Source organism: Nothobranchius furzeri, chromosome 15, assembly GCF_043380555.1.
Source record: "Nothobranchius furzeri strain GRZ-AD chromosome 15, NfurGRZ-RIMD1, whole genome shotgun sequence".
Classification (NCBI taxonomy): Eukaryota; Metazoa; Chordata; class Actinopteri; order Cyprinodontiformes; family Nothobranchiidae; genus Nothobranchius; species Nothobranchius furzeri.
In genome coordinates this window covers 46,331,676-46,359,069 of record NC_091755.1, presented here as the reverse complement: position 1 = coordinate 46,359,069, position 27,394 = coordinate 46,331,676, and the positions used below count along the sequence as shown (strand labels likewise).

At 45.5% G+C, this 27,394-nt stretch overlaps 2 protein-coding genes across 4 annotated transcripts in view; one reads left to right on the top strand and one right to left on the bottom strand.

Annotated features, from left to right (window-relative positions):
• LOC107391516 (myosin-7B) overlaps positions 1-13,557 on the top strand; it is a 35,977-nt gene extending 22,420 nt beyond the window's left edge. The window contains exons 21-46 of the mRNA XM_015968845.3: positions 1,130-1,253; positions 1,328-1,464; positions 1,715-1,885; positions 1,970-2,054; positions 4,157-4,399; positions 4,486-4,662; positions 4,965-5,110; positions 5,210-5,300; positions 5,383-5,540; positions 5,706-5,937; positions 6,181-6,307; positions 6,722-6,840; positions 6,920-7,116; positions 7,206-7,389; positions 7,498-7,663; positions 7,960-8,084; positions 8,165-8,280; positions 8,452-8,638; positions 9,029-9,238; positions 9,312-9,437; positions 9,607-9,697; positions 11,073-11,152; positions 12,670-12,774; positions 12,841-12,936; positions 13,114-13,257; positions 13,324-13,557. Of these exons, the coding sequence (XP_015824331.3) occupies positions 1,130-1,253; positions 1,328-1,464; positions 1,715-1,885; positions 1,970-2,054; positions 4,157-4,399; positions 4,486-4,662; positions 4,965-5,110; positions 5,210-5,300; positions 5,383-5,540; positions 5,706-5,937; positions 6,181-6,307; positions 6,722-6,840; positions 6,920-7,116; positions 7,206-7,389; positions 7,498-7,663; positions 7,960-8,084; positions 8,165-8,280; positions 8,452-8,638; positions 9,029-9,238; positions 9,312-9,437; positions 9,607-9,697; positions 11,073-11,152; positions 12,670-12,774; positions 12,841-12,936; positions 13,114-13,257; positions 13,324-13,335 (3,649 nt within the window). The 3' untranslated portion in view covers positions 13,336-13,557. The remainder of the gene's footprint in view (positions 1-1,129; positions 1,254-1,327; positions 1,465-1,714; positions 1,886-1,969; positions 2,055-4,156; positions 4,400-4,485; positions 4,663-4,964; positions 5,111-5,209; positions 5,301-5,382; positions 5,541-5,705; positions 5,938-6,180; positions 6,308-6,721; positions 6,841-6,919; positions 7,117-7,205; positions 7,390-7,497; positions 7,664-7,959; positions 8,085-8,164; positions 8,281-8,451; positions 8,639-9,028; positions 9,239-9,311; positions 9,438-9,606; positions 9,698-11,072; positions 11,153-12,669; positions 12,775-12,840; positions 12,937-13,113; positions 13,258-13,323) is intronic.
• Positions 13,558-23,315: 9,758 nt separating this feature from the next.
• sulf2b (sulfatase 2b) overlaps positions 23,316-27,394 on the bottom strand; it is a 48,867-nt gene continuing 44,788 nt past the window's right edge. Inside the window, exons 22-24 of one of the 3 annotated variants that reach the window (XM_070544941.1) lie at positions 24,565-24,601; positions 24,249-24,305; positions 23,316-23,544 (exon numbers count right to left, since the gene is read on the bottom strand). In XM_070544941.1, coding sequence (XP_070401042.1) covers positions 23,514-23,544; positions 24,249-24,305; positions 24,565-24,601 — 125 coding nt within the window. In that variant the 3' untranslated portion in view covers positions 23,316-23,513. Of the gene's footprint in view, positions 23,545-24,248; positions 24,306-24,564; positions 24,602-25,524; positions 25,799-27,394 lie in introns of those variants that run through there. The other 2 variants (XM_070544942.1, XM_070544943.1) reach the window with 2 other exon arrangements.

The window sequence follows — 27,394 nt, the reverse complement described above, 5'->3', positions numbered from 1 at the left end:
TGAGATCCTTCCGGGTCACGACAGTTTTATTGGCATCTAGCGAGACCCCAAAGGGGGGTCGTGATGGTTCAGCTTTTATTCTGAAAGGAACCGTTGCAGCAGGTGGAACGTGCAACAGATTTTATCCAGCTTGTTGTTGGTTCTTTCGGCTGGAGAGGAAAGTTACGGATTGGCCACTCCGACAACTTCTCTAGAACGCTTGAACTGAAGTAAGATGACGTGGGCGTAGTTTTATAATTTGGATGTTTTGATTTACGGTCGAATCAAAAAGGGACACCAAGAGGGGATTTACCAAGAGCCACCAAAACCACGCCTCGCGTCAGATCTGGAAGGTTCTGATTGGATCAGAAAAAGGAAATGTGTCATGTGACTTAACATTACGTGGATGAGAATGTCTAGTGGAAACATTTAAAGTTATATTACGTATTATAACTACTGATCATAACATTGTCATTTCACAGACTGGTTCACATTTTATTACTGGACTAACACTGTGTTTGATTAGCTTTATTAAATAGAGTTCTTCTGATTTATTAAAAGAAAGAGTCCTTTGTGTTCACTCTTCTCTTGAGCAGGAAAGGAAGACACAGTTTAAGAGCAGATGCATGACCTTGAGCAATATCTCATGCAGACTAGGTTTGTGTCAGAAACTTCTGGTTCTGCTTTGAGCAGAGCAAAACACAGCAGGGCCTTTTAGGTCAGAAATGGACAATTCATCACACTACACTGTTAATAAGTGATTAATGACGACTAGTTCTGACTTAGTAGTCCACTAATATGCATATTAATGGGCAGCTAATTAATGGTTAATTTGTGTTCCCTAAAGTGTTCCCGAAGATGTTTGATGGTAAGAATAGGTCCACAATCCTCATTTTCCAGCCTTGCTCATCCATTTTCACACCCAAACAGAAAGTTTTAGCAAACGTGCCGAGGCTGAACCTTTCCCACCCTAAAGCCAGAGTCCTGCTGAAACCTGTAGGCTGAACTTTCCAGATGAAGGATGAAGCTTCTCTCAGCTCCTGGCTTTGGTCTTCTACTTGTCCATGTTCAGTTCCTACAGACAATAATGAGACGTGCTGAATGGTCCACCCTCACACTCCTCATCCTCGCAGACCTGCTTCTCTTTCAGTTATCGCATCTTGAATCCTACTGCCATCCCAGAGGACTCGTTTATGGACAGCAGGAAAGCTGCAGAAAAGCTCCTGGGTTCTCTTGACGTGGACCACAGCCAGTACAAGTTCGGACACACGAAGGTACAACAGCCTCAGGGTGCCGACCCGTCCGATGACTACAACCCTGCTCTCTTCACCGTCCTGCTTCTCTTTAGGTTTTCTTTAAGGCGGGTTTGTTGGGTCAGCTGGAGGACATGAGGGACAGCCGTCTGTCTCACATCATTACCAATGTCCAAGCCATGTCCAGAGGGAAGCTGATGAGGATACAACGGCAGGACCTGATGAGAAAGAGGTCAAAATTAAAGCCATCAAAGCCATCTAAATGTTTATTATTTGTTAAATATTTGTATTTTTGTTGCTCTCCAAATATTAAAAGTAGAAGGCTTGAGGACCATCACTGTGTTTCTTTTCCAACTCAACATCTGCTTCATGTTTTTCTCCATTAACTTCATGTTGTTCACACCTCAAGTAAAACTGAAAACGTCTGGAGTGAAACGACCGATGGAACATCTGTGGGGTGTCTGAGACCTGTTGTGTTTTAGGGATGCTTCAACGGTGATCCAGTTCAACCTCAGGGCCTTCTTCTCGGTTAGAACGTGGCCGTGGATGATGATGTTCTACAAGCTTCGTCCACTTCTGAAGACCGCCCAGGTGGAGAAGGAACTGGCTGCTCTGAGAGAAGACTTTGCCAAGTTGAAGGAGGCTTTTGAGAGGTTGGTCTAGGTGCTCCACACTGGAATGACCTTCCTGAAGACAAAGTCTCCTGATGTCTTAATGGCTGAGTTTGTCTCGGTCAGATCCGAGGGGAAGAGGCGGGAGGCTGAGGAGCGGCAGGTGGTTTTGGTTCAGGAGAAAAATGACCTGGCCCTGCAGCTCCAAGCGGTGAGTTTCGTTAAAGTGCTTCAAACCACGTAACGTAACAAACAAGCCTTTCTGCAGTGATTTTAAATATAAAAAGGTTGAAACGCCTCAGGAGCATTCTCATGGTACTCACAACCACGCTTTCTGGTGTAAGAAGAAGCTGTTTAACCCTCCTGTCGTGTTCACCTCCCACCCCGTACGTTAGCGTCTGATTTCACTGCTCTTACATTAGCACTAACAACATTTCTCACCACCAAAGTTTTAGTCTACAATCCACAGCTGTGAACAATGTCTCAAAGTAGAGTTTAACACAAACTTATGGAGTTAGACAAAAATTACTGCCGTGAAAATGTATTACAAAATTAACGTGTAATGTAAAAATTAGGTGGAAAAACAAAGACCAAACTCAATTTGAAGTTGTCTGTGTGTGTGTGTGTGTGTGTGTGTGTGTGTGTGTGTGTGTGTGTGTGTGTGTGTGTGTGTCTGTGTGTGTGTGTGTGTGTGTGTGTGTGTGTGTGTGTGTGTGCGTGCGTGCGCACATTCATGCACACGAGCAGTATGTGACGCTCAGGTCCGAGTGGGCCTTGCAAACATAAGCATCACATTTGTAGCATCTCAGGCTTGTTTGGTGGTCTCTAGGGGCACAGAGCTTACAGCGCTGCCTTTGGCGGGAGAGACGTCTGGGCAGCGGCTGGGGCTTGAACACTCCTAACCAAAATGGCAGAGGCTGGTGTGCGTGGAATATGCTGGTGCCGTTGAATGACAGGAGTCACCAAAGCTTTCCCCAGCTCTGCTAGGAAAAGTCTCTCGGCACATAAGTGCAGGAAAAAGATATGTACCCAGAAAACACACCGTTCCGTCTGAAATGTCAGTGAGTGAGTTTGGGCGGTGTGTTTTCTGTCTGATGGACGCATATAGTCTGGATACCCCTTCATTTGCTATGGCGGTCCCTTTTGCAAGGGCGCCCCCAAGGGGTGGTCAAGGGCGGCCATGGCCACCCCTAGAAAATTGCTGGCCCCCCAGGAAAAGCCAGTGTTAAAAAATCATATTAATGTTCAGTCAAACCAGAAATTGATCTTGTTTATTCAAGACATGATTGAAAATCTAAATAAAAATATTACAATTAATGAGTAAAGAAATGATCACAATTTTAAAAAATTCATACAAGTTTTTATCTCCATAGTTTATTTATTTGTGAACACAGCAACAGGTGTATTAACCTAAAAAAATTACATTTTTTTTATTTAATTTGGGATAACATTTTAAATAACTGAAATGTATTTTTCTAAAATGTTTGTGTTTGTAAAATTTACACGTACTGTTATTTTAATAAAAACGAATAAAGGTGCAATGCAGCACATCGCCACAGACTAAATTCTCCCAGCGTTACCACAAGGACCAATTTGGTGTGCCACCCCAAAAATGTCTATGGCCCCATCTGGCCACCCCATCAAAATTTTCTGGGGGCGCCCCTGGCTTCCTAGCCTAGAAATCTACGCCAAACGTAGCAGTAGATGACTTTGCCCTGCAGCTCAGCCTAGCCGTGCTCTAGCCTCAGCAGGACTCCCGTCACACCTCGTTTGGACACTTTTGTGCCTTGCGCTCTACCTTTGGTGGGCAGGCTTAACTCCAGAAGCTGCTGCAGAGAAAAACCACAACCGTTTATCAACTTTGAGTCTTGGGCTAAGGTGGCAGAGGAGTTAAGTGCCTGCCCTGTAACCGAAGGGTTGCGGGTTCCAGCCCCGTCTGTTGTGTCCTTGGGCAAAACACTTAACCTGCTGGTGGTGGTCGGAGGGACCGGTGGCGCCTGTGTCCGTGCATCCCAGGGCAGCTGTGGCTACACTGTAGCTCATTACTACCAGCGTGTGAATGGGTTAGTGACTGCTTGGGTTGCAAAGCGCCGTGGGGGGAAGGGGGAGTTGTAGCATGCTAGAAGGCGGCATGTCAAATACAGGCCATTTACAGGAAGAAGATGGACTGGAGACCGGTCCAGGATGTTCTCCGCCTCTCACCCGGTGGCTGCTGGAGTTAGACACCAGCTTTCTCTCAAAATAAATGGTTCTGATGATTCATGAATGAATACATGAAACTTTACGTATGATTCTTTAATCCTAATCATGCAGGAGCAGGACAACCTGATGGACGCAGAGGACCGTTGCAATCAACTAATTCAGTCTAAAATATCACTGGAGTCCAAGTTTAAGGAGATGCAGGAGCGTCTGGAGGATGAAGAGGAGATGAGTGCCACACTGATGTCCAAGAAGCGCCAGTTAGAAGATGAAGTGTTATCACTAAAGAGAGACGTGGACGACCTGGAGATGACGCTGGCTAAAGTGGAGAAGGAGCGACACGGGGTTGAGAACAAGGTGCGACGCCACACAGCTCGGCATCCCTGCTGATTTCCTTCACTTGTTGTCCACACAGAACAACACGCTTCCTGTCTTCCATCCAGGTGAAGAACCTCTCACATGAGATGTGCATCTTAGATGAGTCCATCGCATCTCTGAGCAGAGAGAAAGCTGCCCTGGTGGAGGCTCACCAGCAGGCACTGATCGACCTTCAGGCACAGGAGGACAAGGTCAACATGCTGGCAAAGGTCAAAATCCGGCTAGAGCAGCAAGTGGACAATGTAAGGAGAAGCTTCCTCTAAATTACAACTGTAGCACTGGCCCGAAAAACCAGTCAGTCTCACCATAACAGGAAGAAAGGGAGCTAGCAGTAGCTTGCGTTAAGCTAACACGTCAATGTGAAAACATTAGTAGAAAAGATACACAAGTTCAATCGAAATGTCACTAGAGATGAAGAACGAGACCAGGCGTGATGTGACTGAGCATTCACCTTAGTTCTAATGCATCACTATTTGTTACTAAGGAAGCCCCGAGGGGACAAAAATCTGGTGAACCCCCTCGTCCTCTCCTCTCCTCTCTGCAGGCGGAAGCATCCTTAGAACAGGAAAGGACGGCACGAATTGACCTAGAACGGACTAAACGTAAGCATGAGGCGGACCTGAAGCAGTCTATGGACTCGGTGAAGGACCTGGAGAAGCAGAGGGAGGAGCTGGAGGACAGACTGAAGAAGTAGGAGGGATCAGATACATTTACCGTTTAGCCTGGTGATTCATGTTATGCACTTTAGGAAAAACAAATCATCCCTCTCTGACTTTTACTTTGGTAAAGGAAAGACTTTGAACTGGATCAGTTTCAAGCCAAAATGGATGACGAGCGGAGTCTGGTTGTTCAGCTTCAGAAGAGGATGAAAGAGCTTCAGGTGGGTCTGAGAAGAAACCTTCAGCTCGCCTAATCTTCCCTCTAAAAAGAGCTACTTCAGAGTATAACGGTTGTTTCGTCAGACTCGTATCGAGGAGCTGGAGGAGGCACTGGAGGCAGAGCGGGCGTGGCGTCTCAAAGCTGAACGTCAGAGGAACGACATGGCCAAAGAGCTGGAGGAGCTGGGAGAGAAGTTGGAAGAAGCAGGAGGAGCTTCAGCTGCTCAGATTGCCCTCAACAGGTCTTTGACTTGGCTGAGCTGTTTGTCTTCATCATCAGTACTGAAGAAAAAGCGGGATGCTAAGTTTTTATTCAAATGTTTTATTTGTAACATTTAGGGAGTTTGTTGCGGGATAGTCCAGCGTTTCCTGTTTCCAGGATCTGTAGATAACTGTGTATCAAACAGGAAACGAGAGGCGGACTTCCTAAAGCTGCGGCGGGAGTTGGAGGAGGCGGGGCTTCACCATGAGGCTATCGCCGCCACTCTGCGAAAGAAGCACTCGGACACGGTGGCAGAGCTCAGCGAGCAGATAGACGGTCTACAGCGAGCCAAACAGAAACTGGAGAAAGAAAAGACGGAGGTCCAGCTAGAAGCCGATGACCTGGCAGCAACCGTAGAGCAGCTGACCCGAGCAAAGGTGCACAAGTTACCAAGTCTTTAAGAGCAAGTCCTCGGTGAATAATTAGGCTAGGCCCATAAAAAGATTGCTAAAGTGTCTCCTCACTGTGCTGATTTTTCACCCCAATCTCCCCTTCCGACAACTTTTAAGGGCCCCCAATGACTGTAACGGCTCTAAGGAACATCTTAATCAGATATTCCTGCCATGTGGTGTGTGTGTGTGTGTGTGTGTGTGTGTGTGTGTGTGTGTGTGTGTGTTTAGGGGACAGTGGAGAAGATGTGCAGGGTTTATGAGGACCAGCTGAATGAGAGCAGGAGCAAAGCTGACGAGCTTCAGAGGCAGCTCACCGACGTTTCAACACAGAAAACACGAGCGCTAACAGAAACCGGTAAAACTCAAGTACACAGAAACGTTTCATTTCTCTGAGGAATTTTCATTTCTACGATACTAAATCCAATCCTTTAAATACCTCTGACTACAAACCAATTCAGCATTTAACCAAATAGGCTCATAAAAACCTACAACTGCAGCCCATGACTGCTTTGAGTCTGTTTACTCAATGCAGAAACGTTATTTTTGGGGTAACTGAAGCATCCATTTGGCTGAGAGGATCACGTGATCAGTCTCAGAAACGTTTAGTCGAAGGAAAGTTTACTCAGCGACACAAAGACAAGCGGAGGTCAGATCTGAGACCGTCAGGTCATCTGGAGTAAAGGATAGTAGTAGATCATCTGCACAGCAGATATCAAAGACAAGGGAGCGTAACCCATCCAACATTTTGTTACCTTTTCCGTCCCCCCAGGCGAGTACCACTGTCGTCTTGAAGAGCGGGATACTATGATTGGCCAGCTGCAGCGCTGCAAGTCTAGCTTAAGTCAGGACAACGAAAATTTGAAGAAGCAACTGGAAGAAGGCAGCAAGGTAACTCTTAAACGTTTACAAGTAAACAAGTTTAGCAGCAGCTTCATTTAATAGGTAACATCTTGCATCGCTGCTGCAGGCTCGGGTGGCGTTGGCCCACGCGGTACAGGCATCCCGTCACGACTGCAGTTTACTCCGAGAGCAGCTAGAGGAGGAGCAGGAGGCCAAAGCCGAACTGCAGAGGGCGCTGTCTAAGGCTAACAGCGAGGCGGTTCAGTGGAGAGCCAAGTATGAGACCGACGCTGTGCTGAAAATAGAGGAGCTGGAAGATGCAAAGTAAGATGCTGCTGTCGCCAAAAGTGTGCATTTTCACACTCAACACCACCCAGAACATCAGTTTCAGGGATTTGCTTTGATGTTTGTAGAAAGAAGCTAGTCGTGAAACTGCAAACAGCTGAGGAAGCTGCAGAAGCTTCTCAGGCTAAATGTTCCTCACTGGAGAAAACCAAACAGCGCCTGCAAACAGAGATCGATGATGTGATGACTGAATCTCAGCGTGCCAACGCTGCTGCGTTAGCTCTAGACAAGAAGCTACGAGGCGTTGACAAGGTTGGCCTGGAGATGTGGCTTTCCACACAGACGTCAAACATGGTTATGTGAGTGAAACCTGACGGGGAAACCAGATCAGAAACGAGGTGCTTGTGTTGTGTGATGCAGCTGCTGAGTGACTGGAAGCTGAAGTTTGAGGGGAGTCAGACCGAGCTGGAGGCCTCTCAGAGAGAATCTCGCAGTCTGAGCACGGAGCTCTTCAAACTCAAGAACAGCTACGAAGAAGCTCTGGATCATCTGGAAACAGTCAAGCGAGAGAACAGAAACCTGCAAGGTATCTTCATGAAACAGACCTTTCGTTTGTCCTGGACCGGGTCCACGGGAATCCCACCGGGTTATGAGAGGGGTTGGCTTGATGCTATGGTTTAAGTACTAATGAAAAACGGTCTAACGGACACATTAAAAGTAAAAAAGTGCTTATTTTTTTGTTTTTTACAACTGAATGGTGCAAAAAGGAAGGTTCATTCATGTTAGCTTATCACACACGTACTGACTAAATCAAAATAAATAAATAAACACGCCTCTGCTCTTTATCGTCTGGATAACCTATTTTTATGTCAATTGTTCCAGAGGAGATCCTGGATCTGACAGATGAGATCAGTCAGGGAGGGAAGACCATCCATGACCTCGAGAGGATGAAGAAGATCCTTCACGTGGAGAAGTGTGACATCAGAGCTGCTCTAGAAGAAGCCGAGGTAACATTTCCTGCTCTAAATGACAATCAGCTCGCCTGAACACGTCACCTAACAGCCACTTCCAACTCCCCAACAATCAGGGAACGTTGGAGCAGGAAGAAAGCAAGACCTTGAAGTTTCAGAGGGAGTTGGAGCAGATTCGGGCTGAAATTGAACGAAAGATTGCAGAGAAAGAGGAGGAGATCGAAAACCTCAGGTACGAAACAACTCGCGAGACGTGGGAGGAGTAAAGGTTTAGGATGGAGGAGCTAGTTGAAAGATTTTGTGATGGGAAGCTACGACAGAAAAATGCACCACATTAGGAGTTTGTATCCAGAATGCTTCATTCCCTTCCATACCCTAAACCCAAACACGTGATCTCCACAAGGCGGAGCCACCAGCACGCTCTGGAGAACATGCAGGCCAGCTTAGAGGCAGAGATTCGCAGTCGTAGCGAGGCAGTTCGTCTGAGGAAGAAGATGGAGTCAGACCTGAACGAGATGGAGGTTCAGCTGGGACACGCTAACCGGCAGGCAGCTGAAAGCCAACGGATCATCAGACACCTGCAGACACAGGTAGGCTCCCCTGAACAGATCTGCACCAGGAAAACACCCAAACCGAACAGTCCGGGACAAGCTCTGCTGCTCTTTCCTGAATCGTTGGAAGTGAGTTTCCAGTTTCACGGTGTCTTGTTCCTGAGAGATGGTATGATGGAGGAGAGATGGACCTGTTGATGTGGTGAAGAAGCAGGCTCTGGATTTCCTGGTGGTTCTACAGTCCAGCACTCACCTGAGGGTATGTGACGTGGATTAGAACTGAATCCTGGATCAAAGCGACTAGATCTGACTCAGACATGACAGTACTGTCACGCATCAGTGGGGAGCATCTCTGTTTGTCCCGTCTCCCTTCAGATGTGCAGGTGACTGTTTCAGCACTTCCTATGAACTCCTCATTTTCTGTTGCAGGTCAAAGAGCAGCAGGTGGATCTAGAAGAGAAAGTCCAGCTGACCAATCAGCTCCAAGAACAGATCATCCTGTTGGAGCGACGGTGTTCGCTGTTGACAGAGGAGGAGAGGGAGTTACGAGGGATCCTGGAGCAGACCGACCACTCCCGAAAGATGGCTGAGAATGAGCTGGTGGAGGTGGCGGAGAGAGCCCACCTGCTCACCACACAGGTACTCACACCTGAGCGTTCCGGACAGGTCTGGAGCAGCGATAACGCCTGACTGACTGCTTCCTGTGTTTCAGAACACAGGTCTGGTGAACCAGAAGAGAAAGCTGGAGATGGACCTGTCCCTGCTGACGGGGGAGGTGGACGAGGCGGTGCAGGAGAGTCGTAGCGCTGAAGAGAAAGCCAGGAAGGCTGTCACTGATGTTAGTCCCGACCTCTGACCCCAGATCAAACTAGATGTGTTTTCCCAACGTCTCCAGCTTTTGCAGTTAGACAAATAAAGACATCAGAGCAGAATAAACCCCCACCTCCGAATCTGACACCTCCCTAGGGGGTGTTTGCTGAAGCTTGTGGATGCTTGTATTTCACCAGGCAGCTCTGATGGCAGAGGAGCTAAAGAAAGAGCAGGACAGCAGCACTCTGATGGAGAGGATGAAGAAGAACATGGAGTCCACGGTGAAAGGTACAGATGCTGAACTGAGCACGGCCTGGATGAAGATAGTGAGAGCCAAACATCTGATCACAGGTTCCTCAGGTCTCCGTGGAGGAACTCAAACCTTACCCCGGTTCAGCGGAACGGAACCGCAGTGGAGTGGCTCACTCGCGAACTTCAAAGCGGTCCTTTTCACACCGGGAGAGTCTTGGCCGCGGCACGGCTTCCTCGCTGCGCCTCGCTGTACTCGCGAGATTCTAAAATCCCTCGAGACGTCCGACACCTTCCTCGTCGAGAGATCACAACCCCCGCGAGGAATCACACCGTTGCACTTCTCGAAAGAAACTGGTGGTAAACAAAGCCGTTCGGTCACACGTGCTGACGTAAGTTATAGATAACATCGCAACGTTGCATTTTATTTTGAAAATAACTAGGGATTTTACACTGAAACCGTGTGTGGTTTCCTGTCTCGCACTATGCGAACTGCGGAAATTGTCGTGTCCCAGAAGCGCCTCGCGGAAAAAATAGAACCCGATCCCATCTTTAGCGGCGCGGCGCGGCATGCCGCTTCTGGGACGCGACTGAAAATTGCCGCGTCGCGGCTGGTCTGAAACACTCCGTAGACTATAACTGGATTCTATTTGAAGCGGTGCCGCTTCGCTGCCGTTCCGTTCCGCTGATGCTTGCAGTGTGAAACCGGGGTCCTGCTGAGAGGAAACACAAACACCGCTGAACTACTTCTCTTAACTTGTGCTGACATTTTAGACACCTTAACTGGGCTGCGTTAGCGTCGTATCACGTCCACAAAATGTGCAATGCAGCAATTAGCCGCCGTGACGGTGGACGGGAGGAGTTCCACCAGTCGTGGTTCGTAGCATTCCAGGGACACGTCTATTTTTTACGTGCTAAGCTTCTGGGACGCCTCAAACTCCACAGCTGAGATCGGACCAGCCAGGAAGTCAAACACAGCAGCAGTCAGTGTAAAACATACAGAAACTTTCAAAATAAAAGTCTAGTGCAGATTTTCTGTTGCTTAGCTGGTGAAACCTCCGTAGTCGAGATAAACAGAACGGACACTAAACCAAAGACCTTTCTGCTTGTGTGAACTCCTGAAATCCCACATGGTGTTGCCATTTTCCCATGACCTCATGACCTTGTGGGACCAGCTGAGTGGAACAATTATGCTTCCACTTTGCGTCTGAAACACTCGAAAGAAAGCTAGTGAACAACTCACGTCTGTTACGCTACGTGCTGCTGACGTATCCAGTGGAAAGGTTGGGTAAGCCATGCGCTGGTTTAGTCTTCAGAACATTTTCGGAGAACCTGAGCCGACCTTCACCTCTGACTGAATGGTTCTGCACTCACCATGCCCCCATGCTAATGCTGATTTATGTGTTTGTGACAGAGCTGCAAATGAAACTGGATGAAGCGGAGCAGATGGCACTGAAGGGAGGAAGGAAGCAGCTTTATAAACTAGAGACAAGAGTGAGTCAATCCTCACATCCTAGACAGAAGGAGACACCTCTCTCTGTGTACAAAAATGAGTCTGGTTGAGCAGAACAGAGAAAACATTCATCAGGAACCTAAATATCTTGATAGATGACAAACTGTGGAAATCAATCTAATAATCGATGCACTGAGATGCGGGCTATTATAAATCGTTGAAGAAGCGCACTATAGACAATTATAGTGGAAAGCTGTTTAGTCTTTTTACCTGCAGCACCAGCATCACATCCAAATAAGTCTGTGGGACGTGTTCTCCCACATTTACGGAGTAGGAAAGATTGGTCTGCCTTTATGTGGCATTGCAGGGCTAAGCGCTGGACCTGAGACTGAACCCAAACTCAAGACTGAGTCATGTTTCTCCGTCAGTTCCAAAAGGGAGAGACACGTACGCACGGACGGAGACCGTCTCCTCGGGAGTGTTGCAAAGCAATTCCCCGCCAGGACAGCAGAGGGCATAGCGCTAATCTGTGGTATCCTGTCATGTATCGGTCCAAGATAGTGTGTTTATATTGTGTTTTTTGTATATAAGAGACTTTTTAACACGGACATATTTGTCTCTCATTCTCCTCCACCTCTTCATGCGTTCGCCACCTCTAAACCCACGTTTCCTGTCGTTTCCGTCCACAATTTTAACACTTGCTGCGTATCTTTTCACTCCTCCAGTCACGGGGAATTAAACGTTCATGTTTTTAGAGTTTTTTCGCGAGGTATTCTTCAAGCTGCTCCGTGTCTGCCGCTAGTTATCCTCGGCTCTCTTTATGTTTTTGAGGGTGCAATGGTGGCGGTGTAGACAACAGTGGTGACCTGACCAATCACAAGCTTGCGTTCTCCATCTCGACGGACGGATGTTTAGAAAAGAGAGCTCGACTCCGTCTGTCCTTGCGGAGGCTCTCCAGCAGGCCCGCAAGGACGGATAATGGCGTTGCGTGTCTCTGCTCTGACGCAGACGCAGAAGCATGACTGTCTCTGCTCTGACGCAGACGCAGAAGCATGACTCAGGCTTAAGCCAAACATTTCATTTGGTGATATTTCTTACGCCCTTGAACTGGGGCAAAGATGTCGCTCTTAAGCTGCTCAAAGGCATTTAAAGCTAACATATGGACCCATTATGGAAAGGCATGTCCTACAGGTTTTGGTGGTAGCATCTGCAGAGCCTGAGATGTTGAATGAGAAAACTTTTTTTCCTTTGTTAAATCTTCTTAAATGTTTAAAATGTTTTGCCCTTAACATTGTCCGAAGGTCTGTTGTGATTGAAGAGCTTTGTTGGGAGGATGGCGTGTTGTGTCGGACACGTTTTTGATTGAAAAAGCAAACGTCGGACTATTAATCGATTAAAACAAATCCAATGGAAATAGACATGATGCATTGAGATGTTGAATCCAATCGTTGTCCCAATAATCGTAATCGAATCGAATCGTGGGACTAGAGAAGATTCACACCTCTACTCTACAGATGTCCGTAAACTTGATCGGATCTAACAGACGTGATGTCTGCAGGTGAAGGAGCTGCAGACGGAGCTGATAGTGGAGAAGAAGAAGAGCGAGGAGTATCAGAAAGGACTCCGCCGCAACGAGAGGAGGGTCAAAGAGCTGACTTACCAGGTGTGACCCAGCAGCTGCATGCAGACATGGTGGTTCTGTTTTTGACTGCTTTTTGTGTCCCTGCAGTCCGAGGAGGACAGGAAGACTTTACTAAGGATGCAGGAGCTGATCGATAAACTTCAAACCAAAGTCAAGAGCTACAAGAGACAAGCTGAGAACGCTGTAAGTCATCAGTTTAGATGATGGTGCAGACGGACATCAGAAACATCTGATTACGTGTCTGACTGTCCATCGGTCAGCTTCCATCGGTTCCAGAAGCTTTGTGTAGAAGCAGAAACCTTTCAGTTGCCTTTAATGCTGGGTTCATCGTTAACGTGTTATCCTCTCTTTGTCCACCAGGAGGAGCAGGTGAACAACAGCAACGTACGTTTTCGCAAAGTCCAACACGAGCTGGATGATGCGGAGGAGCGAGCAGACATCGCAGAGACGACTGTCAACAAGCTACGGATCCGAACCCGCGAACAAACCGCCAAGGTGGCCATGGTGAGTGAGACCAGGACAGACGGATTGTTTATTTTCACGTTCGTAACGCCGTCTTTGTTTCTCCAGATCACAGAGTGAAGGATGCCTCCTGGTCAGCCTCTACCAGCACACTCGTGTGCCGTTTGCTGTGTTTTTGTTCTTTTTTCTTGAGGTGCTGTTGGGTTTTTAAATCTTAAGTTTACTCAAATGAATCTTGGTGTTATTTTGATTGTAGCTTGTGCTGTGATCTGAAAACTTCAGTTTTTTCATGTTTTGTCTCCTTTACTTCCTGTTTCATCTTGTAGTTTGTTTCTGACCCCTGACCTTTACACCTAGTTTGTTTCTGACCTCTGACCTTCACGCCTAGTTTGTTTCTGACCTCTGACCCTCACGCCTAGTTTGTTTCTGACCTCTGACCCTCACGCCTAGTTTCTGACCTCTGACCTTCACGTCTAGTTTGTTTCTGACCTTTACATCTAGTTTGTTTCTGACCTCTGACCTTTACATGTAGTTAGTTTCTGACATCTGACCCTCACACCTAGTTTGTTTCTGACCTCTGACCCTCACGCCTAGTTTGTTTCTGACCTCTGACCCTCACGCCTAGTTTCTGACCTCTGACCTTCACGTCTAGTTTGTTTCTGACCTTTACATCTAGGTTGTTTCTGACCTCTGACCTTTACATGTAGTTAGTTTCTGACATCTGACCCTCACACCTAGTTTGTTTCTGACCTCTGATCCTAACGCCTAGTTTGTTTCTGACCTCTGACCCTCACGCCTAGTTTGTTTCTGACCTCTGACCCTCACGCCTAGTTTCTGACCTCTGACCTTCACGTCTAGTTTGTTTCTGACCTCTGACCTTTACATGTAGTTAGTTTCTGACATCTGACCCTCACACCTAGTTTGTTTCTGACCCTCACACCTGCACGATATTAGGAAAACCTGCGATATTCGATAACAGTGCTTAATATTGCGATATCGATATTACTCGCGATAAACGAACAAATACTAAAGTATGCAGTGTTGATGTCGTCTGGCGTGTGACGTCTGCTCTGGGTTCAAAGCAAACAAAAACGAATGCATGAATCCCATTACAACATAACATTTTTATTGCAAAAGTATGCAGCTGCACCCGCTACTGTATTAGCAGCTGCACCCGCTACTGTATTAGCAGCTGCACCTGCTACTGTATTAGCAGCTGCACCTGCTACTGTATTAGCAGCTGCACCCGCTACTGTATTAGCAGCTGCACCTGCTACTGTATTAGCAGCTGCACCTGCTACTGTATTAGCAGCTGCACCTGCTACTGTATTAGCAGCTGCACCCGCTACTGTATTAGCAGCTGCACCCGCTACTGTATTAGCAGCTGCACCTGCTACTGTATTAGCAGCTGCACCTGCTACTGTATTAGCAGCTGCACCCGCTACTGTATTAGCAGCTGCACCTGCTACTGTATTAGCAGCTGCACCTGCTACTGTATTAGCAGCTGCAACTGCTACTGTATTAGCAGCTGCACCCGCTACTATATTAGCAGCTGCACCTGCTACTGCATTAGCAGCAAAACAACAAACTGCATGCATGCAGTTTTTCAGTGACTTTAAAACATCACCTCCACCATAAAACTTTTTCTGATGCTCCAAATACAGAAAAACTAAGCCATTAACATCACCACCCGGTGGAACACTAGCAACATGGAGGTGTGTTGGTTCACCGGCACGTGTCGGAGTCAGCCCGGTTACCATCAGCTGCTTAACGACACCGAGCGGACTCACGTTCACGTTTGAAAGCAGAGCTGATTCCAGAAACATCAGCACAAAGTGCGTTCGTTAATCTGAGCCAGCATGACGAACAAGGGAACAGCGCCGCTAACTCAGTTTGGGTGTTGCTTTCCATCCTATGGGTCTACGTAGGGGGCGGGTGTATTACGTGAACGTACCCATCTGATTGGCCGCATATCAGAAAGGCTACATTTGATTGGTCAAATAATACTTCCGCGTAAAAAACAGAGCTGGTTTAAAAAAGGTGATGTATGACATGAACGGAAATGTTTGAACCAAACTTTTATCGCCGTTTTTGACGTGCTTTGCGATGGGCCTATCGCACGTCCTGTTATCGCGATGACGATAATTTTTCGATATATTGTGCAGCCCTACCTCTGACCCTCACATCTAGTTTGTTTCTGACCTCTGACCCTCACGCCTAGTTTGTTTCTGACCTCTGACCTTTATGTCTAGTTTGTTTCTGACCTCTGACCCTCACATCTAGTTTGTTTCTGACCTCTGACCCTCATGCCTAGTTTGTTTCTGACCTCTGACCCTCACGCCTAGTTTGTTTCTGACCTCTGACCTTTATGTCTAGTTTGTTTCTGACCTCTGACCCTCACATCTAGTTTGTTTCTGACCTCTGATCCTCACGCCTAGTTTGTTTTTGACCTCTGACCCTCACGCCTAGTTTGTTTCTGACCTCTGACCTTTACGTCTAGTTTGTTTCTGACCTCTGACCCTTATGTCTAGTTTGTTTCTGACCTCTGACCTTCACACCTAGTTTGTTTCTGACCTCTGACCTTCACACCTCTGGATTCGGCTCAAGCTTCTTTGTTCACTCAGATTGTTGTGGTCTTCTTCTGCCCTGTTTTGCACTTAGGTTTTGGTTTGTGTGTTATTTCTTCTGCAGCTGGTTTGCCCCTCGGTCGAAAAGATTTTACTTTTAGATTTTAGGGACATTCCTGGGAGGGGACAGGGAACATACACTGACTCAGTCCTGGCTCGGACTCTGTGCTTCCATACAAATTAGCCCTTTAAGAAATTTGCTAAGCTTTCGGGACATTGTGACCATTCCTACTGAATGACGTCACTGATCAACACCAAAAGACATCCGCAGCAGCAGAGATGGACAATGGAAGCAGCAGGGCATGCAGCCATTATAGCGCTCCAAGAAAAGGGAGAAAAAACATGCGCAGTTGCAGTCGGCTTCCAGGAAAAACACCTCAGACATGAAAGCACATTTTCAGACAGTCATAATGTAATTAAACATTAGGTGGGTGGAAGGGGTGGGAATCCCCATTGATCAGAGAAAGACCAGCAGCTACTCATCAGCGTGACCTTCAACATCTGCTGCCAGGAACTGGGACGAGAGTTTCAGGGATGCGCGAGCACGATGAAAACTGGAAGTGCGTGCGAGCCCGACGTGTTAGAGCGGACATGCATGTGTGTGTCAGTGTAAGTGAGTCCATGAACTTTCTCTCAGTTCAGCTGCAGGTCCATCGTCTCACATGTAACAACGTGACCTTCCACAAGCTGGACCAAGGAGTCCAAGGTCCCGTGTGAGGAAACAGGGAGAGAGGGGTAGAGCATCTGTCTACATGAACATCCCAGATGTTTAAAATGAACGGCCTTCCAAGGCCGACAGGTGGGGGCCAAATTCAGATAACTGTTGTTGTGTCTGCCTCAGTCTCTCAGAGATCTCTAGTCATTTCCAAACAGCTGAACATAGGGTCGGTTTCCACCGAGCTGTAAGCTTCCCCAAGTTCTGATCCATTTCGCAGACTGGTTCTGAAACAAAAGCCAGTTTGCTGGTCAGAGCATTCAGCTTCTGGTCATTCAACGCGAGAGTCTGAGTGCTCACAGCCCGACACATCATTCATTGCTAATTGCTCCCAACAGCTACTGAACCTTGTGATACACCAGAAACCTGCTCGCTCCAGAACCAGAATCCCCGTTATCATGAGTCAAATGTTATCTTCTCCATCTTAAAACAGAGAGCAGCGACAGACACATAACCTTCCATTCCAGGAATCCATCATGTGTCCTACCGGGTGGGTTCCATCAAGGCAGGAGTCACCCCCTTCTTCCTTCTTAACGTGGAAAAATGTTATCGATGGCATTCAGAGACCAGCTTACCAGATCCATAATTAGAGAAATTCAGAGGAAAATGCGGAGAGGCGCTCCAAGTAAGACAGCACAAAGAACAGCCAGGCAGACTGATAGGGATAGCTGTTAGGGTGAGTTTAAAACCTGAAATGGAAGAACAGTGGATGTGGCTATTTCCTGTGCTCGATCGTTCAGCCATTTTATTTATTATGTATTAAAAGCTAAGGAATGATACTTTTGATCTTGACATTCATCCTGGGACTTTTTCATTTCGGGATAACGTTGTGGTTCTTTGTGTTGCATGAAACTGTGCTTTCTGGTGTGGGTGGAGGATATAATCTATTATTGGAATCATTGTGGTGCAGAAATAAACAATTCTGATTTAAAAAATGTCCACAATCAGTTTTAATAACAGTAATTAATGCCACTGAAGAGATTAAGTGGTAGAAGAGCGACGGCAGCGATGAATGAAAGCTTTTCTTTTCCTTTCGTTCTGCTTCACCAACAACAGTTCCAGCGCTTAAACGGTAGAAGAACAAAGAGAGGAGGTGCAGCACCTGGACTGTTTATAAGGAGCACATTAGAAGGAGTTGTGATAGTTCATCTCCACCATGGAGTGAACAAGTCAGTGACTCGATGCAATCTGCTGGATTCCTCTATCCATTTTCAGCCGCTTATCCGAGGTTGGGTTGCGGGGGCAGCAGCCTAAGCAGGGAGGCCCAGATTTCCCTCTCTCCAGCCACTTGGGCCAGCTCCTCTGGGGGAATCCCAAGGCTTTCCCCGGCCAGCAGAGAGACATAGTCCGTCCAGCGTGTCCTGAGTCTTCCTTTAGATGTTCTCCTGGTTGGACGTGCCCAGAAAACTTCACCAGGGAGGCGCCAGGAGGCATCCTGTCTAGATGCCTGAGTCAAGTCAACTGGCTCCTTTTATGTGGAGGAGCAGTGAGTCTACTCCGAGCCCCTCCCGCATGACTGAGCTTCTCACCCTATCTCTGAGGGAGAGCCCAGCCACCCTGCGGTGAAAACTCATTTTGTCCGTTTGCAACCGTAATCTCATTATTTCGGTCACGACCTAAAGCTCGTGACTACAGGTGAGGGTAGGAACGTACACCAAATTCTGCGACCCGTCACAATCTGTGACCCCAGGGGGCAGTGTTGCGTTTTGTTGCGTCTGTACATCCTGAATTGGCATACAAGAAGAAGATACTACGTTAAAACCGTAAACCACGTAAGCTTTGAGGAAGTTGTGCGGCGCGGACCATGGATATTAGACAGAGCGTGTGTTAATGTTTATTGCAAACAAACGGGACAATAAATGCAGCGATCAGCAGGGCTTTGACAAGAAATGTTTGCTAACGCTAAACACTAGTTTTACAACATGCGAGGTCTGCAGGTAAAATGTTCAGAACTTCCATTTATTGAAATAAATTGTTGTGATCCACATCCTCAGTTTATTAGAAACCACTGCAGATTATCTGGTTGCTACGGTTATTTTTCCTGTCACTCCACTGCCGCTCATATGTACTGGTGGAGATAAAAGGGAAATAAAATGACACAAACATCACGAAATGCCTTTTGTTGTTATCATCTTTGGTGAAAATTAAAGACATCTGCATTATTACCGAGATGCAGAGGGCCACATTCTGTGATAGCCACTATCGTATTGTGTGACCACGGTCCGCGACTTCCTCAAAGCTTACGTAGTTTACGGTTTTAACATAGCATCTTCTTCTTGTATGCCAACTCAGGGTGTACAGACGCAACAAAACGCAACACTGCCCCCTGGGGTCACAAATTGTGATGGGTTGCAGAATTTGGTGTAGCACCTGTTAAGTCCAGAGCTTTGCCTTCTGCCTCAGCTCTCTTCACCACAACGGGCTCCTTATATAGGTAACTTTAAAGTAATTTGCTTAATGAATTGAACTTGATTGGAACGTTTTCTTTGCAAAGTGCCTTGAGACGACTCTTGTCCCGATCTGGCGCTGTGTAAATAAACTGAATTGAACTGAACAGCTTAAACCTATTGGAGACACGTCCCGTGTGAGGTTGTGCCTCCAGGTAACTCTCTCCTGGTGAATCGATTCAGGCTAAAGCACAAACTAACGCAAGTGCTTGTTAAGAGTGAGAGGATGTACAACTTTAACCATAACATTAAAAATAAAATTAACACTTGAAATGAACATTTTATACATCCTTGGAGATACCTGACTATCAAAATCAAACTATTTGAGATAGGCTAGCACTGTTAGCACATGCTAAGGAACTATAGTAACTAAACGCAGAAAAACACCTTAAATTTTATTCTACTTAAATAGTAAGTACATTTAGAAACTCCCGTTTTCATCCACTTTGAATATAAATTTGTGTTAGAAATCACACAAAAAAAACTAACCTGAAATTGGTGGAAGACGATTAGACATTCAATTGCTAGCTTAGTTAGCTAGGCATTCTCACGACTCCAGTCACTGCTGCGCATGCGTATTGTCCGTACCGCCGGATCACACCGAGGAGGTATTCAGATTACTACTTTGACAGAGATGAGTCAGAAGAAGATAACGGATAGTATTAGTCTTTTGGGCATTAATTAAGAAGACGCAAAGGCCCAGGATGCTTCTATTGGATAAATACTATGAGAGAAATAAAGCTTTGATTTTTCAAATGGTGTAATCGCTTTTATAAAAATAGATCAATTTTGAGATTAAGGATTTTCCGCCCTCTGGCGGACAGAAATGTTACTACTGGCAGCGTTAAGAAACCTAAACAAGACCTGACGTATGTATATACTACGTAATATATAATAAAAAATTTTATATGTCGATGGTATAAGACGCAACTCCTTAGCAATTCCTGTAGATTTCTTCAAAATAAAGCATAGCATAGTTGGTCTAAATAACGGTTGGTCCACTTACACAAACTACTTCACTACTAAAGGTAAATAAATCTTTTTAATTATCTGTGTTCAACAAGATTAAATCAGAGCGAAAGCAGGAGCTATTAGCAGCTACCTACAGCACTAACGGATCTTCAATTCAATTCAATTCAAAAATACTTTATTAATCCCAGAGGGAAATTGATCTTACGCCCTCTGGTGGCAACAAGGCGAAACTAAATCCAGTTTTTGCTTATTCTTTTATTTATTATTATAAAAATAAATATATTTAGTTACAAATCTTCACCAGCTTAAGTTTATTTATGTCAGTTACAAAACTATCAGTTATTATTTCAAAAACCAATAAATACTCATCCAAATCTAATAAACACATGGATTGGTACCTTGTTTTTTTTTTGTAAATGTCCATCTTTTGTATTAAAACAGAAAACGCATTCAGGTGTTTGGATTTCACTATGAATGTATGAACGTACTTAAATAAAATGCAAACCAAATATAAACACTTGGGTAAAAAGGCTTCTGAAAAACCGAGTAAATGTTTGATCAAAACACCTGATTTGATAAATGAAAATATATTTAACTGTAAGCTTTAAAGGGCAAAATTGAAGGTAAGACAAATGTATTAACTACATTTAAATTAACACATGAAAGTAGAAAAAGACAACACATTTCCACACCACTCTTATTCACATAAAGCTTTAGAAATCTTCCAATAAAGTATGTTCAAGCATGAATACACAGTATTTAAACCTGAATATATTATTAGCTAAATGTTGTTTCTGTGAGAACTGACCACCTGTATGCTACAAGCTTACTCCATTTAGAATTACATCATGTGACATCTCTGTTAAGTCGTGAAAATAAATGTAAAATGTAGACAATTGTTTTCTACATTTTATCAAATTTGTTCATTTATTATTTTTTGGTTCATAATTTTTTACGCAGTAAGCTTTGATTACAGCATCCGTTCAGCCCTAATCATCTCACACCAAGAAGGTTGGCAGCTCTGCCATCATATTATTATTCCCAACAGGGTAAAAGCAAATAGTAGGCGCAGTTGTTAGCACTGTTGCCTTGCAGCAAGGTTGCAAGTTCGAAACTCGGCTGTGGCCTTTCTGCGTGGAGTTGCACGTTCTCCCCGTGCATGCGTGGGTTTCCTCCGGTTTCCCCTACAGATCATAACATGCCCAACAAGTAGCTTTGGATAAAAGCGTCTGCCAAATAAATAAACATAAACAGGATTTCTCAGCTTCACTGAGGAATCAGTGTAGTTCCAGCTGGTTCCACCAGAGGGCGCCAACTCCTCTACTCATTCCTTTAGTGGTTGTTGGAGGATTTAAAGTTTATTCCATCTTTCCCGTCGTCCTAAACACAAACTCAGCAGGAAACGACAATTTCGTCTGGACGGTTTGTTTTGGCAGCCAACATTTTATTCACATATTAAACTGGATCAGTGTATCCACAGGTCAGAGGTGACCGTTAGATCGGTTTTACATCCCAACATAAACCCCATCTGGGCTGAATGAAAACACGTCTAAACATTTACAAATACATTCAAACACAACCAGGATTGTTGTTAGACAGCAAATAGCACCGCAGAGAGAAACAGGAGAACCGCCTCTGACCGGGAATAAAAAATCACTTTGAGGGACAAAAATGAAAAACGTATCCAAGTGAGTTTGGGGCCAACGTGCAAAGAGTTCAGAGCGAAGCTAGGCAGCCAGGGAACCTTCACACAAAACCCAAAATGTGATCAAAGGAATAAAAATGTTTCAGGTGTGAAACTTAACTTTATATTTATGGACGTAAACTCTTCCTCGTTTCTTTCAGAAGTCGACAGGATTTACATTTCAGAAATAAAGGACACTTGTCGCTCGGGTTCTATTTGTCTTTATTCTGAGGATATCGTAACTAAACCTCCGATGGAAACCAGAGACCAAATAAAAACACAACGGATGTAAACAGTGTTTTACTTTCTCATTAATGACCTATGAGAATCAGTGGCGTGTCCAGATCTTTTAAAATGGGGTGGCCCAGGTGAGGCACAATTTTGTGCATGGGTGGCACCAATGGTTATGCTTTTTTTTGTTCTACCCCAAGCCTCTTGTGGACAATGAGAAGCCTATTTAAAGGTAAATTAGTGTGGTGGCACCTGGGGTGGCCAATCAGATTCCAAGGGTGGAATGTGCCACCCCAGGCCACTCCCTGGACACGCCCCTGATGAGAATGAAAAGAGGTTTTAGACTTCACAACAAGGACGTAGCATCCAGGACAATAAAACAAAGCATTGTGGGAAACGAAGGACAAAACAGCTGTGTAACATCTGGACCTCCATCCGCTGATCGTCACTTCCTGTTTATAATCATATTTGGCTTTTTTGTAAGCCGAGGAGCAGCAGGAAGAAGCTGACTGGACGGTCCAGTGTCCTGATGACATCATCAAGCCCTCAACTGATTGGCCAATGGCATATTAGGAAATTAGACTTTTACTCTGAAGCTTCTGCGCTGTCTTTTTGTGGATGTTGTGTTGCATCATGAGTGTTGTAGTCAGTCACCAGGCTAGGACGCTGGTCACCATGGTAACCAGAAGACAAACATCACATGTCCAGATGAGGAGCGATGCTCAGGAGTCAGAGTTTAGTAACAGAGTTAAGTTCTTTAACGTCTCTACAGACCGTTAGACTACATCTACACACACAGGTGGAGGCGTGGAGGTCTCCTCAGGAGGAGCAGCAGGAGCAAGAGGAGGATGAAGCAGCTTCCTGAGTTCACAGGAAACAACAATACTACGGAGGTCTTCAGGATCGAGACCCAAACATAAACCCAAACCAGAACTACCTCCTTCTTCTGCAGGTGGTGCGCCCCCTGCTGGTCAAACTACAAGGGTTTAAAAACCCACTGATTAGATCTGATCAGGTTTTAGTTCCTTTAAAAATGTGAAAATTCACAGCTGTTTATTTTTCTCTATAAAACTTTTATACAAACCATTAAAATCGTTTCTGTTTTTACAGAAAGTGGTGTCATATTTACAGAATAATCAGCTGTTTGTTGTGTTGACAGAAACTCGTTGAGACAGTTTTTAGTTTAAAACTGCTTCATCACAACATGTTTAAATGATTTCACACAAAAACAAGAAAACGATGCAAAAAACTCCAGAAATGTAAGAAAGCAACCAGAGTTATGAACTCTGAACCTGGCTTTTCTTTCTGGAGCCACAAACAACCTGCGAGACAAAACTCAGGGACAAAGCTGCTTATTAAGAATCTTACAAACTCCTCCTCCTCTGGCTCCTCCCCCTGGAACCTCCCTACTCTGAGCAGCAGCAGGGAGAGGAAGAGGAGCAGGTGATGAAGAGGTGTGTTGAGCGTTTCCCCAAGCAGCAAGATAAGTGATGTCACAGGGATCGATGAAGCTGATTGGGCGGTGAATGAGGTGGCAGAGTGGTTTGTCAATCGGCTCCATCGCCCTGGTTCTTCAGGCTGCTGTGGGCGGAGTCTGGAGCCAGTCCCATCCAACCGGAGACCTAGCCTTTCCATCCATCCCAGATCGGACCTCTGAACACAAACAGAACCAGATTTGACTTCAGCAGGAAGTGTTTGGGTCAAACTGACAGCAGACGTGTGGAGGCGGCTGAAACATGCAGCGGCGGTTTGGTGGAAACGCGACGGTTAAAATTCTGGCAGAAGTCTGGATCTGAATCTCCTTTGGTGGTACCACACCGCCACCACCAAAGGTTGGGGGGTGGGGTGGGGGGGGTGGGCAACAGGTGCAGAAAGGAAGCCCAGGTATTCCTCTCCTTCTGGAGGATCCCAAACTGTTCCCAGGTCAGAGAGGCCAGGATCCCTCCAGTGAGGTCTGACGGAAGTGGGATGTGCACGAGGCCCCTCAGCTGATCCCAGGATCATCACTGGGCCGTAGGAGAGGTCTGGAACGTCGAACATCTAAAGTTAAAGTCCCACTAGTTGACCCACCCCTTGGGGGAGCGGGGAGCTGCAGACACGGCTGCACTCTGGAACCATTAACCCTTAAGGCTGACTGACTGTGGATTTGAACCCCCGATCTGCCTGTCTCGGGGGGGGGGGGGGGGGGGGGGGGGGGGGGGGCAGTCATACCAGAAAGCCACTGAGCTGGGTGTAAAAACATCTGAAGACACGAGCGAGGGAGGGAGAATGAAAGTGTCTTCTAGACGTTTATGGATGTGATGTTTGTTAGTCGGAAGGAGAAACGTTCAGGCAGGAGAACATGGAGGAGGACTCACAGGCTTCGAGACGATGATGGTTTCTTGACTTTTGGCCACTTCCTTCTCTCAAACAGCCTGATGCAACAAACACGCACCAAGTTACACACACACACACACACACACACACACACACACACACACACACACACACACACACACACACACACACACACGCACAGCAGCTCTCAGTTTTGTCAGGATGTCATGCAGCATTCAGAGGAGGAATGAACTCTAGAGTGTGTGTGTGTGTGTGTGTGTGTGTGTGTGTGTGTGTGTGTGTGTGTGTGTGTGTGTGTGTGTGTGTGTGTGTGTGTGTGTGTGTGTGTGTGTGTACCTGTAGTCATCGAAGATGCCATGTCCCCGCCCTCCTGCTGAAAAGACAACCTGATTGGTTAGGGTGTAGGGTTGTCACGGTGTGAAAGTTTAACCTCACGGTTTTCGGTATTACCGCAGTATTTTTTTTAAACGTGTTACATTTTCAGACAATTAAATAAACCCTGTATATCAGGAAAATATTGTCCTCAGTTTGTGTCTAAATTTAGCCTAAAATGTGTTATTTTGTAATTATGTTGTTTATTTGTTTACATTTTTTCCCCTTTAGTCTTTAAAATACCAATATTTGCCCATAACTTCTTATTTTATGTCTGTTTGATGTCATCATTTTAAAATATTAGATCAGATGATACTCAGTACTCAAGTAGCCTTCTAATCAGATACTTTTTTACCCTTACTTGAGTAATAAACCCTATAGAGCTCCGGGAGTTGACGTCACTTCTCCCGGCATGCAACAGTTCAAATCGAAACGGCGCCATATTGGCAGGCAGAAGCCGGCAGCTGGACTATTTGTTATTGTCAGAAAACTCAATCAAACGGGAAATATGGTAGATTCCTGTTGTGCCCCAGGATGCAGAACAGACGCGGACGACATAAGGAATGAGCCATCTACAGGATTCCCCAAGATCCGGAGCGCCGCAAACGTTGGATCATTGTAATAAAACGCGCTAGTGACCGGGCTAAAATGAAGCTGTGGGATCCCGAGAGTAAAGGATTTCGCTTATGCAGCGACCGCTTCATATCAGGTACTTAAACCAACGTTTCCTCAACTGTGTATGGTATTTATTTTAAATGCTTTTATTATGATTCTTAGTGGGCTTCCTAAACTTATTTTGGCGGGGCTTTTTCTGTCTTATTACTCATAGCAGCAAGTAAACATCACGTAAAACGTTGCCTAGTGAGTTCTGCGTGCTGCCGTTTACGTGTTTTATGATCACAGCAATTAACCGGCTAAGCTGTATTTAATTTTTAAGCAATGGTTGATCAATTGTCAGATCACACATAAAAAGCACTTTGGATTGCTATTATCTGTCTCACCGAGACTACTTACGTGTAAATCTGTTATTTGTCCGTCCATCCATCCATTTTCATCCGCGTATCCGGAGTCGGGTTGCGGGGGCAGTAGTGTGACTTCCCTCTCCCCAGCCGCTGGAGCCAGCTCCTCCGGGTAAATCCCAAGGGGTTCCCCGGTCAGGTCCGGTGTTGTGCCGGTAAGAAGTCCGCTACGACAGCTTCTGGCGTTTTTAAAAAGTATCCCAGGGGCACGGTAAGGATCGGAGATGTTTAGTCTATTTAATTTCTGACTATATAAAACGATTTCTTCTGTTTTAAAGTGTGAAGTAAACTCCGACGAAGTAAAATCCAAGCGGATCCCGTTCATGTTCATGGTTACATCCGTGTTTGTTTACCTTTTTTGCATGCCAAAATGGCGTCCACTAACTGAGAGTCACGTGGGGTCCGGAGCTCTATATCAGGAAAATATTGTCCTCGGTTTGTGTTCCAGTGAGCTTTGCAGATGTGGGAAAATGTCATCAGGCAGTAATCATTGATGTATGTATGTGATGTTTATTAGACATGGACGAACCAGATGCATTGTTTAGTGTGTTAGCACACGTGCTAATGTGCAACACTTGTCCGTAAAACTTTCTAAAAAGTGGAGTACATTTAAATAAAATACAAAGAGATCAACAATGAATCAAACAGAAAACAGATTAAAATTGCAAACAATTTTCAATAAAAAAGAATAAAAAGAATATAACAAGGCAATTTGAGCAGCAATGTAAGAGTTTAAAACTATTCATGTAGACATTGTTGTTTAGACTTTAACAATTTTGTGAGTTTTTGTTAAAAACTTTACTGTCAGTTTGTAGTTTTAGGTCAGCAGGTAGACCGTTCCAAAGTTTGGCCCCCTTTACAGAAGTCTTGCACCGCGGGACGAGACAATCGCCGCAGGTGGAGGCTCGAGTGATCGTTCTATGAGAGCTCTGACGTCTGACGGCCACAGTAGAGAACAGTTTAGACAATTGAAAAAGAATCTTTAAGTGCTGAAATTAATAAAATTTTTGAAAGTGAGAAGATTATGTTTCCTTAAAATGCGACAATGATGCCATTTCAATGGTTTCTGGTCCATTATTGTTACTGCTTGCTTGTATATTAAGACTGTAGGTTTTAGAGTGGTGGATGAAGCCTGTGACCATGATGTAATGCATATGATAAGCGGGGAAAGATCAGTGCATGCGTGTGCAGTTCAGCAGTTTGGTGTGACAGGTTCTTTCTGATGAAAGGGAAGAAGTTTAAATTTGTTTTAACCTTTTTACAGACGTGCTCAACCTGACTGTCAGATTTTAGGTGTTTGTTTAGGATGATCCCAAGGTACTTCACATCACTCCTTACTTCAATGATTTCCTCTTTAATCCTAACCTGAAATAGTTCCTGATCAGGCCTGTTTCTCATGGAGAAGCATAGGGACACAGTTTTTTTATTAACATAAAGAGTTAGCTGGGATGACTCTAGCCATTCTGAGATGTCTGATAAAGCCTGCGTCAGGCGCTCTCCTGCCAGGCCAGGTGTTGTTGTGGACACATAAATGACGGTGTCATCAGCATACATCTGGCAGTTGACGCCTGAGCAGCTCATCGGAAGGTCACTAATGTACATTGTAAACAGCAATGGACCAAGCACGGATCCTTGTGGTACACCCATGTTGTTTGCAAGCAAACTTGACTTGACCTCATTGACCCTAACACACTGCTGTCTACCCTCCAGGTATGAACTGAACCATTCATAATTATTCTCGGAGAGAGACCAACTCTTATCTGCCCCTGGGAGCC